Source organism: Dicentrarchus labrax, unplaced genomic scaffold (genome assembly GCF_905237075.1).
Source record: "Dicentrarchus labrax unplaced genomic scaffold, dlabrax2021, whole genome shotgun sequence".
Lineage (NCBI taxonomy): Eukaryota > Metazoa > Chordata > Actinopteri > Moronidae > Dicentrarchus > Dicentrarchus labrax.
The window spans coordinates 22,141,044-22,154,896 of NW_026136711.1; the positions used below are offsets into that span (position 1 = coordinate 22,141,044).

The 13,853-nt window shown below is 39.4% G+C and overlaps 1 protein-coding gene across 3 annotated transcripts; it reads left to right on the top strand.

The window, feature by feature from the left end:
- Window positions 1–907: 907 nt before the first annotated feature.
- On the top strand, window positions 908–13,056 carry LOC127371396 (macrophage-stimulating protein receptor). 3 transcript variants are annotated; one of them, XM_051414174.1, is made up of 21 exons: window positions 908–967; window positions 1,890–3,183; window positions 4,771–4,947; window positions 5,139–5,258; window positions 5,852–6,022; window positions 6,147–6,313; window positions 6,995–7,127; window positions 7,258–7,394; window positions 7,510–7,689; window positions 7,832–7,931; window positions 8,197–8,427; window positions 8,580–8,726; window positions 8,821–8,983; window positions 9,168–9,257; window positions 9,701–9,901; window positions 9,993–10,073; window positions 10,153–10,334; window positions 10,425–10,534; window positions 11,152–11,317; window positions 11,415–11,551; window positions 11,779–13,056. In XM_051414174.1, the coding sequence occupies exons 2-21, from the start codon at window positions 1,978–1,980 to the stop codon at window positions 12,008–12,010; spliced, it is 4,131 nt and encodes a 1,376-aa protein (XP_051270134.1). In that variant the 5' UTR covers window positions 908–967; window positions 1,890–1,977; the 3' UTR covers window positions 12,011–13,056. The 3 variants fall into 3 exon arrangements, with proteins under 3 accessions (XP_051270134.1, XP_051270135.1, XP_051270133.1); XM_051414175.1 differs by having other exon boundaries at window positions 910–1,067; window positions 9,168–9,242; XM_051414173.1 differs by having other exon boundaries at window positions 911–1,067.
- Window positions 13,057–13,853: the final 797 nt, after the last annotated feature.

The window sequence follows — 13,853 nt, forward strand, 5'->3', positions numbered from 1 at the left end:
AGCAATGCATTTTTGGCATACATCCTACAAGCATAGAACAGACTGTTTTAAAACTTTGAGAAAGTTTTTCCACATCGTTTTCCACAGTAACGCCTGGGTGGAAAGATTTACAGTGGGTGATGTAATATGACACTCTTGCGAAGGAAACGTTGAGGATATTTATGAAGCAGTCATATTTCGCAACTATTTTATACTTCCTTGTTGCGGGTGCGGCTTGACAGAGAGCAGCACCCGCTGGAGGAATATCGGACTCAGGATTCAGGATGACATAGCATTTCCGCTCTTCAACTTTCAAAATAAATCTGAAATCTGTGTCTCTCGAACATGTTGCAACGTAAGTGGATAAACGAGTATGGGGACGATTTGAATTAATTAAAATAGTAAATCTTAAATCTTAAATCTTTACAGGCTACAAATTTAAAACTAACCACAGTTCATCTCTAGTTCAAGGAAGTTTACATTTTGTATAATTTTTCATCCATCTTATTGTAAAAAATTATGAGTTTAATTGTTATGTTACAAGTATTATATTTAATATAAGAGTTGTAATCTTATAACTCTCATTACTTCTTCATAATTAACAACATTAACAAATCGAGTATTGTAATGTCTATGATATCTAAAGCTTTTGAATGTCATTTCCATTATTTCTTATTTCGTTGTTTTGATTATCTTAAATAATTCTTAATTTCTCTAGACTATTTCATGTCCATGTAAATTCTCCCTCTCAGGATAAACGTATGTATCTTACTATTAGGCCTATTAATGATTAAAATAGGATAAAATCATATCAGCAATCATAAATAAAATAGACAACGGTTCACCTTGAGGGCTTTTCCTGCCGCGCCATTATTTTGAAGGTGGGTGTAAGATCCTGTTTTCATCCATAGACAGCATTGATTCAAATACAACTTCAGTCGCTCAAAGACTTCAGTGTCAACTCTCTGTGAGACTCCGTAGCTGTCAGGTGAGTGAGTTGAGCTTCACTAACACAGGAAATCAAGAAAATAATTCACATATTAGACTGTTGGACGTTTTACAGCGACCTCTCCCGTTTTCCAAGCCAGGTAAGATTATTATTATAATCATTTTATTTATTTATTTTTAGGAGGATGTCAGTTGCCATTGGTCCACGTAAATGAATGGCCCAGCGCACTTTTGTTGTAATCCCCAGCTCATCATCAGCTGTTGCGCTAGTTGCGACTTCCTGCACACGGGATGTAACTTTAGCAGTTATTATATATTATAATAATCCTAATTATTGTAATCTTTACTTTAATGTCATCTTGTTTTGAAACTTTGAAACAGTTATCAATTGCCCAGTGGTGTATTAAAATTGGCATTACACGATAACTATTCAATTATTTGCACATATGAGTAGGCCTACCCGTTAATTCTGATATTTTTAGTTTTTTGAAAAAACAAAATAGGCTTAGTAACCATGTTTATTCTCTGTATGGCTCTAGCGGCCTGAACATTTCTATAGTTGCTCCACATGTTGCAGCAAGTCATGTCTTGCCCACAGCAGATTTTTACCTTGACTCTACCAACTTAGTCTTTTCCACTTGCTTTGTTATCAGCATTATGGCTCAGTAGGTCTCACAAATATTTCATCTATAGGCCAAATTTTCCATATCAAGTCCAAATTGTAGTTGCCTTATTTAAAAAGCAGCAGCTACTTAATCACAGGGCTCATAGGGAAAACAGCAGCTGATAGTTTTTCCTCTTTCCTCAGTTCCTCATGCCACATTTCTCAGTTTAAACAAGCTAAATGTTTACAGTCTCTACCTCCACTTCAGAAGCAGTGAATCGCTATTAAATGTGAAAATCAAATGCTACTGCTCTCTGTCTGTTAAATCTCAACATTCCTTCTCTGTCTTCTCGCACAGAGCTCCTGCCGGAGCCTTCTCCAGAATGTTCTCTTTGAGGAACGTGTCTTATAGGTAACACTCAATTACAGTGGACTGTACCCTGGAGATGTTCACTTGGGCCTTGTTGCTGACAGCATGCATATGGATACAAACACAAACTGCCTCAGGACAGCACACATGTGCTTCTGCTCCACCCACTCTGGTGGATTTCACTGTAAAATACTCCCTCCCCCACTTCAAAACAGACAAATCTATACAGAACATAGCAGTGAACTGGGATTCGGAACAGCCAGAGGTGTATGTTGCATGCCAGAATGTGATAGAGGCTATCAACGATGCTATGGAAAAAATATGGGAGGTGAAAACTGGACCTGTTGGCAGTCCTGACTGTGAAACCTGTCAAGTGTGTGACATAGAAGCAGATCCTGGGGACCCAGTGGATACAGACAATGAGGTTCTGCTTTTGGATCCTGCTGGATCTCTCTTTCCCTACTTGTACATTTGTGGGAGCACTCAGCATGGAATCTGTTACTATATTGACATTAGCTTACAACAGCCTAAACCTCAGTGTTTATACCAAAAAAAACAAAACTCTCCGACCTACTGTCCAGACTGTCTGGCCAGCCCACTTGGCACCAAGGTCACCATTGTTGAACACGCAGCTACATCACTCTTCTTTGTGGCATCCTCTGTCAATGACAGAGTGACACAGAGATATCCAAGAAGGTCAATATCAGTGCTGAGGCCACTTGCAACTGAAGATGGCTTTCATATGGTCATGAATGGCTTGACAGTGCTCCCCAGTTTACGGGACTCTTACAAGATTGATTACATCTACAGCTTCTCGACCAAGGACCATGTCTACTTTCTGTCCCTGCAGAGAGAAAATCCATCAAAACCCAAGTCCGCATTTCAAACTCGTCTGGGACGACTTCCGATATCAATTCCAGAGGTGTGGATGTACAGAGAGGTGGTGCTGGAGTGCCGGTACGACCCAAAGCGCAGGAGGAGACGGAGAGAATTTTTGAGGAATATTGTGTATAATGGGCTACAGGCAGCACACTTTGGGCGAGCAGGGAAGGACTTAGCAGACGAGCTGAGGGTGGCCGAGACAGAAGATATTCTGTACGGGGTGTTTGCAGAGGTGAATGAGCATGGTCAGCCTAAAAAAAACTCCGCCCTGTGTGCCTTCCCTTTGAGTAAAGTAAATCAAGCAATTGAAGAAGGCGTGGAGGCCTGCTGCAAGTCAGGTTCAGAGCAGCTGTCTAGAGGTCTCTGTCACTTCCAGCCATGCGAGAGCTGCCCACATGAAGTGAGTACAACTTTTTTTTAATGCCCTACTGCAATCAGAACAGAGTAACAGTGCAAAGTTCACCCTAACACCCAGACAGGAAATGACCTATCCAGACAAACATTGTGTAATTAACCTGTGATCGGAACAATGTAGTTTATCATTAAACTCAGATTGGAGCACCGCAGTTAAAGTAAATCTTGACTACTGCAGTATCGCATGCATGTGGCAACTCTGATGAAGGTGTGTGCGAGTTGAGGGAACTGGGAGGGGCTGGATGAGTCAGTAGTGTGACCTGTGCATTCCCACACAGTTTCTCTGCTCTGTTGAGTTTCAGTTAGTTAATGGCATAGTAGTTGTAGAATATGGTCATGCAATATAAGCCATTAATAACTGATTTATGCTGACTAATAAAGAGCCAATATTCTACTAATATGCATGCTAATAAGCGTCTAGTTAATGGTGAATATGTGTACCTTACTATAAAGTGTCACTGTGTTTGAAGGTAGCCTTAATGATTAGACCCCTTAATTGACAAGCTACGAGAGGTGAAAGGGATGAGAAGATAAAGATGACTTGGTTGGTTAAATCCTTAAATAACAATCAGAGCTCAATCTCAGGACACCTTCATTGAATAGAGCATTAGGTCCCGGCGCTCCACAAAATGATAAAGGTGTGGTCTGTTTCCTTTTATGGAGCTCAAACTGTGTCCTTTGAGCTCTCACAGCCATGTGTACACCGACAGGAATGTGTGCCAACTAACACCAGTTATAAATCCTGCTGATAAAAAGGTGGAATTTCAAAGGGACGGACAGTGTTGGACTGTTGCTGCATTTTCCGCATGTTATCTTAGTAGGAAATAGGTAGAATATCGAAGAAATGAGGCGTAAGGGAGGAATGATTCACCCATTAAATCATTCAGTAAATGAAACATGAGATGCTCCCTGAGTTCAAGTTAAGTATTTGTAGAATTGGGTGTGTACGATAAAAAAAACTTGGATACTGTGTGTATTCAAGCTTGAAATGCTGAATTACAAAGTGACTGAAAAGATCAAACAACATGAATATATTATTATTAGTATTCAAATAGTGGGAAGCAAACAGGGGCATGCTGGGGCAGGTCAGCTAAATTGCTTTGCTGTGGAATGTTTACTATAAGTTTAACATATTATCTCTCTCTTTTTTTTTCTCTTTTGTTGAGTAATTACGCTTTTTATTAACCAAAGAAACCCATGCTCTGCCAACCATCCACACACATCCGTTATTTACTGTTTTATGAAGTACGGAAAGTTCAGTTTCAGTATTTGAGATACAGTCACCAAGTCAACATATGGAGCTGGAGTCACTGCTGTTTTATGACCTTGTTCCTCTAACAGCTTTATCATGACTTGAGGCAAGGCTAGAGCACTTCCTCCCTAAATGGATGAATTATATTTTCCCTCTTTCTGTCCCTCTTGCTCTCTCACACACACAAGAATATACAAGCATGTGCATGTGTGAGACTGATGCTGGCAGATAGAGATACTTTAGATTTAAATTTGTATCTATGTATTTGAATTCCTGTTCCTGACTAAACACACCCTTGTTCTGTTTCTCATGCTTGTACAGAGCTCTGAAGGTAATGACACATGTAGTGCCAGACCCACTCTGGTGTCAGTGCCGTTCCACAGACTGGACCTCTTCAACAGGCAGATGAGAGATGTCCTTTTCACTGCTGTCCTGGTCACCACTATTGGGAATCACACCCTGGGCCACTTTGGTACCTCAGATGGACGGATACTGCAGGTAGCAATATAAAATAGTAGATTAATTATGTGTTGTGCTGGTGGGTTCACATCTGCAGTTTTAATGTATTATACCAGATAAAGAAGTTTCTCTGCTTTTTTGTTCGTTACTCATAAGAAACGTAGCAGCAGCAGCAGACTCCCAAAAAGGGAAATCGTTGTGACATTACTTCTTTGTTTTGTCTGTTTTAGGTGATTCTTAGTCAGTACAGGCCTATTGTTTTTGCCAACTACTCTCTGGAAGGGGCCGAAGTGTCCAGGACAGCAGCTGTGTACTCAGCAGATTCACTTCTCTTCGTAGCTGGAAATAAGGTACATTTTGTAACATCTACTGCAGGTACTGCTTATCTTTTAGGGACTGGAATACACTGATTGATTTGCAGCCTTTAATAATGCAAACAGACCAATGTGTTGCCACTATTGTGTCTTCATCAGAGTTAAAATGGACAAATGGTGTTAAGGTTGGGATTGGGTAATAAGTTGAACAGGATTTTAGATCTATTTGATAATAGATCCGAGGGTGGGAGTTGCCATGTCCAAGTGCCATGTGCTATCATTGCATCAGTAGGAAAAAGAGCACAAATTTATCTTAAATTTACAAAGATAGGGTACAAAAAGTACAAATTCAGCATCCATCAAGTGTTATCATTTAGAAGAAACATGATAAATTCAGTTCTTCGTTTAGGCCAAAAGGTGAATTAAACATGCCTCTGCAGAGCAGTTGGTTGACTGTGTCATCACCCGTAGGAGAGATTCTTTTCTCCAGAACTTCAATGAGAGAGCCATGGTTACTGTGTGCATAATGTTGAGCAATAGCATAATCCACATTTTTCTGATCTTTTGATTATTTTTCCTCTTTTACATCTGGCTTACTCCACCCTCGTCTTCCTCTCTCCCTGATCTAGATGTTTAGGGTGCCCTCTGCAGGACCAGGATGTGCACATTTTATGACGTGTTCCATGTGTTTGAGGGCTCCACGCTTCATGAACTGTAGTTGGTGTTCGGGAAAATGCTCGAGGCAGCGTGACTGTGCTTCACAGGGGAGCAAAGACTCCTGCGCACCGGTCATAACAGAGGTATAGATATGCTGCTGGGTGTAACTGATTATCAGGTGCATGAAGTTTAAACACCATGAGTCAAAAAGTGATTGTACTGAGATGCTGATTGCTAATCTGGATGATAACCCTTTTCTCCCTGCAGTTTTCCCCCAAAATGGCACCCGCTGGTGGTGAGACAGAAGTGACGCTGTGCGGCTGGGAGTTTCAGTCTCCTCTGCGACCTGCCATCATCAGCGGCAAAACCCACATCATCACAGTGGGCTCTGGGACCCCGTGTACTGTCCTGCCTGAAAAGAGCAGTAGTGATGTGTGAGTAGCACACATGCACACAATGCCACACGTTTTTGTTTTCTCAGTATTTTTGTTGGACGTACTGAGAGCCACTAGCCCACAAGTTGAATAGGGAGGAGTGATATTAATTAATTAATTTTGTTTTTATCAGTTATTTATTATATTTATATTTAGAATGTTTTTGAATTTGTTAAAATGTTTTCTATCTATCTATCTATCTATCTATCTATGATATTATGTCTTATTTTGTTATGCTGTACTTGTCTTTCAGGAATATATTTCTTACAACAAATTATTAAAAATTATGGAGATACTTTTCTAATTATCTCTGCAGTGATGATACATCTTATCTTGATTATGTATCGAGTCCTATCATGAATTGTACATATAATTATGTGAGCATGATGTTGGTTGATGTTGTTGCTTTAGGAATACTAATCCAGTGTGTGGACACTTTTTCCCATCATGAGAGAAATGAATAACAGCAACAGTGGTTAACAAAATGTATTTTTTTTTTAAATAAAAAAATATAGCATTTTCAGGCTTCTTTGTATCATAGAAGCATTCAAAGACTGTTCTAAGTCTGAGAGGAGGCATACACTAAATATGTTGCTTTCTCCTGTGTATGGCTGCTGGCTCACTGTAATATCTGTATCTACAGACTTCATAGACACATCATTCCTTGTGTCCTTAATACAGGCTAGTATGCAAGATTCAGAAAACACCTAAACCGAACCAGAACCTCACCATCACTCTGGAAGTGCACGAGGGGGAAGTGGAGGGCCGCTACTCAATAGAAGGCACAGCTCAGATTCCTGGCTTCTCTTTCGTGGTGAGAAACTTTAATGTAATTGAAACAGTTGTAAAATTAGTTCTGTATATATTCTTTATTTGCATAAATGATATGTATAATGTAATGTAACAGTGTTAAGGAATAAAATATTTCACATCCGTCTTATCAGGAGCCTAGCATAACAGAAATCCGGCCTGACTATGGACCTGTGTTTGGAGGAACATCAGTTACTCTGACAGGCAGATATCTGAATTCTGGGATACAGAGAGAAGTCTTCTTTGCTGACAAAAAGTGCAACATTCAGAGGTGAGAAACACAGAATACTGCTTCTTCTGCTAACACATGACTATGGTTTACAACACAGTCATTTCACTGTGTTCTGGTTAATTAAGGGTTTAATTAGGATCTCTGTTCTTTTCAGTACTTCTGATGGAAATGGGACTGTGTCTTCAGTCGTGTGCCACACAGCAGCTGCAACAGGTGTTGGGAAAGTACCTGTGAAAGTCATCATTGACAGATTTGAAGTGAATACCTCTAAGATGTTCTTCTACAAGAAAAACCCAGCTATAACCTCTGTACAACCTGGTTGCAGCATCCAAAGGTAGGACACTGACCCCAGTCTACTCTGGTCTTATTAATGGACTCCAAATTAAGTGATATCTCTCTTAAAAAATATCCTCCATTGCCTCATCATAAAACAAGTCAATGTTATTATTAACATGCTCACTTCCATTGTAATACAGTGGATCCAAGCTGGTGATAGAAGGTCAGAATCTTGACTCTGCACACAAAACTGTGATTCAGTACACCTCCAAAAATTCGTACCTGCAGTCTCTTCAACAAGTAGGTTAACTCTTTGATTGTATTCTTTTGTAAGAGTTTATAGACACGCTACATTCTTCAAAACTGCTTTCATTTCAGTTCAGTTGACACCTGGTCAACAGAGAAATACAAAAGAATAAAATGCTTTTACATTAACATATAAACTACAGTTTGCAGACCTGTTTGTGAATTTCATCCAGTCACACTCATTCTGTAGCTGAATGTTGCTTGCTTATTATGCCAAACTGTGACAGTAGTTGTGTTTTCAAACACTGTTTCATTTTAGGTCTGCACTGGCACAGCAAATGCCACACATATGGAGTGCTCGGCCCCTGCTTTTCCTGAGGAAATGCCAGAGGAAAAGTCTGACACAGGAGAGATTTTTATTCACATGGATGGAAAAAGTAACCTCTGGAAGAGACGGTTTGACTACTACCCCGATGTCAAAGTCATTCCCTTTGAAAATGATGACAATCTGTTACTTCTAAAACCAGGAGAGACAGAAGTTTCACTGCATGTATGTGTACATACTCTTCTGCATTGTTTTAAAATCTCAATAGTTGCACGGCACAATTATTAATACAAATTTATTATTTAGTGTATTACTCTATGCAGAACACCAATAGCCATTTATCTTTTAAAATGTAAACTTTTTCTCATATGTAACAGCACAGCAAACTGAATACGGTGAACTCATGCATGAAGATCGTAATGACCATCGGGGGCGTGAACTGTAACGCCCAGGTTCTGTTAAATGAGCTGACCTGCAGGATTCCTAAAGGCCTGATTATTCCCAGCGAGGGATTACCTGTCAGGGTGAGAAAGTATTGCATTTAAATCATCAACCTTAACATGAATCTTTTCAAATGAAATGTATTTAACAAGCAAATCATCTGTTCCACTACTGTAGGTGTCCGTGAATGAAAAAATTTATGACGTGGGTACAGTAGTGAACGATGAGAGCAACAACAACACTGTGATTGCAGGCATTGTGCTGGGCATCCTTGCTGCATTGGTAGTGGGTGCTGGCCTTGCATTAGTTGTAATGATCCATCTGAGGAAGAAAAAGAGAGGTGAGAAAAGAGTTATTTCTTGATACATTCTGTTAACTCAGAATACTTTTGATTGCGATAATTTGTAAACAGGTGTTTCTATTGTGTGCTCATTCTGCACTATCACATATTATTACTCACTTTACTATATATTTGCATTGTTTATTGTTCAGTCAATATACATTTATCATATGTATCCTTTCAGCCAACATAGAGAATCGTTTATCAACAATGCTGTCACGGAACCGCATGGGCAGCAACGCCGATTTCTCCCCAACAGGTGACTACAGGCGAGGTACATTTTAAATTAATTCTTTAATAAATATATAACTGTTAATCAGTTCTACCATTTGTTGTTCATATTGTTTATATGTCATTCCCTTTTATTCATCCTATGCATGTAACACTAGGTCAAGGATAACGGGATGTAGAACCACTTGACCAATAAAGGTTCAAATTTAAAATTTGTATAGATTGTAATTATTTACACTAGAATAATTGTTTTAGATTAGATGGTCTCCACCTAATTAATAATAAACATTTCATGTTACTGTCACATTCAACCAAGTTCTCTCTTCACATAGAAATAAACTTGTCAGATGTGCCTGTTTGTGAAGAATGTATGAATTTAACAACTTAAGTCTTCTTAGCATAGACTGTTTGTTAAGAAAAAAAAAAAAAAAACACTGCATGGCTTTTTAACGTTATGTTATGTGTGTTTCCCCTTGTGTGTTACAGTCGATCTGGCCAGTCAAACATCAGGTTCAGGAGCAATGACCTTCCAAGGTTTATTGTATGCTGCCAGTTATGATCATCTGTCCATTCCTTTAATGCCACGGGACAATATCAGCCTAAGTTCTGATCTTCTTGAAGAGGTCAAAGATGTCCTGATCCCTGCGGAGATGCTCCGAATTGAGGAAAGTCAGATTATTGGCAAAGGTAAACGTCTTTTAAAACGTTTGTATTGTTCTTTATTTTGCATATTTTAGCACAAAAATATACATCACAACCACATTTTCTTTATATGCAGGGCACTTCGGGACAGTCTATCATGGATACCTTATAGACAGCAACAAGCAAGAGACCCACTGTGCTGTCAAATCATTAAACAGTATGTGAATATCTGTTTTATAATTGAAATCAGCATGAAATGAGCTCAGGGTCTCTAACAGTATGTGTTGTATTAACAGGGATCACAGATTTGGGGGAGGTGGACCAGTTCCTCAGAGAGGGCATAATCATGAAAGGATTCCACCACCCTAACATACTGTCTCTGCTGGGCATAATGCTGCCTAAAGAAGGGCTCCCTCTGGTGGTTTTACCGTACATGAAGCATGGGGATGTGCGTCATTTCATCCGCTCAGAGAAAAGGGTAAATTACGCAATGAAACTGTACTGGACTAGTGGGAATAATGAATATTTGGATCAGCCAAGTGTGTTTAAGTTCCTTTTTCCTCCACAGAACCCAACAGTGAAAGACCTGATTGGCTTTGGGCTTCAGGTCGCCAAGGGGATGGAGTATTTAGCCCAGAAAAAGTTTGTCCACAGAGACCTGGCTGCACGTAACTGCATGTGAGTGTGAATCATACTCTGATTACTGGCCCATGACATGTCAGTGGAGAAGCTTTGTCACACCTTAGGATGGGCCATTTCATTACCTCTTGTGCCCCTTGCAGTTGAAGTTAAGTCTATGTATTGTAAAGGTGTATTTAAGTTCTTGAATATCTTTATTGATTTAACTTGAGCAACAAATACAGTGTTGGTTGATATTGTTCTGAAATGTTTCACAAAGTTAGAAAACCCAAAAAGGACAATAAATATGCCTGATTACTGTTGCATCCAGTATGTTTCTACATTAGGATTAAACACTCCTTTTTCACATATTAAGAAAAGCTTGCTCCGATAATCCCACCAAATAAAAAATACAAAAATATTTGGGAAAGGTACTTCTTAGATAAGTGTAATCAGTTCATTTGCCATTACATATTTAAGGAATAGTTTGACATTTTTGGAACTTTTGCTTCCTTAGAGAGAATAACATAATACGATTGATACTTTTTTTCTCTATCACTGCCCATCAACACTGATCATTTGGAGTTCACCTGGCTCCTCTTGAGTGAACCCTGAGACTAGAGATGTGTTATCTGAAGAAGAACTGGCTGGGAGATAATGTTAGCATCTCTTCACAGGTTGGATGAAACCTTCACAGCAAAGGTTGCTGACTTCGGCATGGCGAGGGACATCTACGACAAGGAGTACTACAGCATTCAAGATCACAAACGGGTAAAGCTGCCGGTGAAGTGGATGGCCATCGAAAGTCTGCAAACACAAAAGTTCACCACCAAGTCTGACGTGGTGAGTGTACTATATCCAGCCTACTGAAATATGTTTGTTACAGCTATCATGAATGTATCCAGAATATATTGATCTATCTTTATTATCTGTTTCCCAGTGGTCATATGGCATCTTACTGTGGGAGCTGCTGACCAGAGGTGCTAGCCCATATCCAGATGTAGACCCCTACGACATCACACACTACTTGCTGAAGGGACGTCGGCTTCCCCAGCCACAGTTTTGTCCTGATACGCTGTAAGGCTCATACATGCACCCTATCACATGACACAATGGCATAACACAGTTGCTTCTTTGAGTTTCTGCTTGAGACTCAATTCTCTGTGAAAGTATATGAGTTTAATTTCAGTTTAATGTATTATTTTGAAAATCACAAGGGCCATCATTCAATAGTTCACTCACCGTCTTACACAATCACTCATGTGCTTACTGTTTCACTCATTTACGCATTATTCATTCCACAGCTACTCCATCATGCTGACATGTTGGGACCCGGAGCCTGAGTGCAGACCTAGCTTCAGTAGCCTGGTTACAGATGTACAACACATCTTGTTCTGTCTGGAAGGAGAGCACTACATCAGTCTGAAGGTTACTTACGTCAACTTAGACCAGCCGAGGCCTTACCCATCCCTGACTGGATCTGCAGATGAGGCAGAGGCCTCAGACTTGGACACAGGCAGTCATTCTGCAAGCTGACGATGCAAAGCACATTCCTGTGGATTTAAGTTGGGAAGCATGCAAGAAAAGGGACAACTCAGCCTGAATCCATTTATGCATCAAATGACTTGTTGATCATGTTTACAAACCTGAGCACATGGAAGGTTTGGCTACTGATTTAAAAGACACTATAGGTACTATAAACTCTTACTGGAGCTGAGACAAATTCACAATGGAAGTTCCCCATCCATGTCAATACATTTTATTTGTAGCAAAATAGAGACATCGTGTGGATGGAAGTAAATGTTTTTTTTTCTTCCATCATCTGAAGCACAAGTGTGAATGAGACAAATTGAATGTAAAATGTGCTTTTGTTCTTAGATTTGTAGAATAGGATGTGGGGTTACATAAAACTATGTGCTGTTATATAAATACATGTCTCTCTACCAGACTGTTAGACAGGGGGTCTATAAATGCTGACATGTGCTCAGGGGTCAATATTTTTTTTCACACATATTTTGACACAATTCTATTGCGCTATGGGAGATTATATTCCGTTCATGTAGGCTGTAGAATGTTAACTTAATACGAGTGGCCGTGTACATGTGAAATAATCGTTCTGGATGCAGAAAAACTCTGTCTACTCAGATTGAGAGCCTTTGTCAAAAGCTCTGCACCCACTGAATTATACAGTGAGCTTTCGGTGCTGTTCGGATATCAACTGAGGCTTCACATCTAGTACCTGTCACCATCACTAGAGGGCAACCAATGCCTCCTTCTAAAGCATAGTTCAGGTGCTGCTGCAGTGATGCTCAGCACTACAGCAGACATCTCAACACAAAGGTGTTACACAAACCGCATCAAATGATTATCTGAACCTCAGAACAAACTCAATCTTTCAACTTAATCAGCATAGCATAGTATTCTGTCCATACTTGACAATTTGGGGAGATTCCTTGTTTCCTGCATGTGATATAAATGATCTCCATTCATGCACTGATGGTGTTTTTTTGTTTTTTTTCCCATTTTTAATATGGTTTAACCCAAAAAAATACAAAATAAAAAAGGTTTATGCTTAACAACAAGCTTTCTACTGGGGTAATACCTTTGTTTCTGGTATACTTGATTTTTGTTATTGCTGCATTTTTTTCTCCTCCTGATGTTATTATTTCTTTGCTCTAGGTTGCACTATAAACTGCTTTTGTACAGACAAATGGTTGATTGCACATGTCTTTAAAGCGTATCAGCAAATTACATGTCTCCTTACGCTTGTTTTTCCTAGCCTTATCCTGAATTATTACTAAGAAAGCAGACAACAAAGTTCTATGTTAAAAAAACGCAACTTAAATGTTTTTTTCTGGTAAAAATGCAACTCACTGCAGCAAGAGAAGGTACAGAAGTTCTTCATGAAAGTGAAGCATCAAAGCCAGTGGCACAGGTCTGAGGCAGTGCAGCTCCTGTTCTCTGCCAGGTGGATGAGAGAGAAAAACACACACTGTTAGAGGTCTGAATTATGTCAGCTCAACCAGAGTGAAAACTGCATGCTTCTGCCTAATCTGTGTATCTAGCATTTGTAATACTCCCTATGAATAATTTATGGATCTAAAAAAAGATTTTTTTATCCCTTACCTTCAGGTACTGAAAGGTGGCAGTAATAATGACAAGCTTTGGTTGTGTTCAGGTAGAGGTTCAGGATTTGAAAATGAGGTGATGTTTGGAGCTAAAGACTAAACAGAAAACCAAAACAATGCAATTTTTTTGCCATGAACAACCAACACATTTGAGATTTTAGAAGGGACCACAGGATGTATTGTGTTTAAATGGTTACTGGTCAATGACAGTGTCTTTTTAACATAATCAGGACTGGAAAGAAATAAAAAGA

Bases quoted from the DNA above. Each gene is read 5' to 3' on its own strand.
- LOC127371396 (XM_051414174.1), top strand. From the start codon at position 1,978: ATGTTCACTTGGGCCTTGTTGCTGACAGCATGCATATGGATACAAACA. The intron at 7,395-7,509 runs GTGAGAAACACA...TGTTCTTTTCAG, and splicing joins AAAAAGTGCAACATTCAGAG to TACTTCTGATGGAAATGGGA. The intron at 7,932-8,196 runs GTAGGTTAACTC...GTTTCATTTTAG, and splicing joins ACCTGCAGTCTCTTCAACAA to GTCTGCACTGGCACAGCAAA.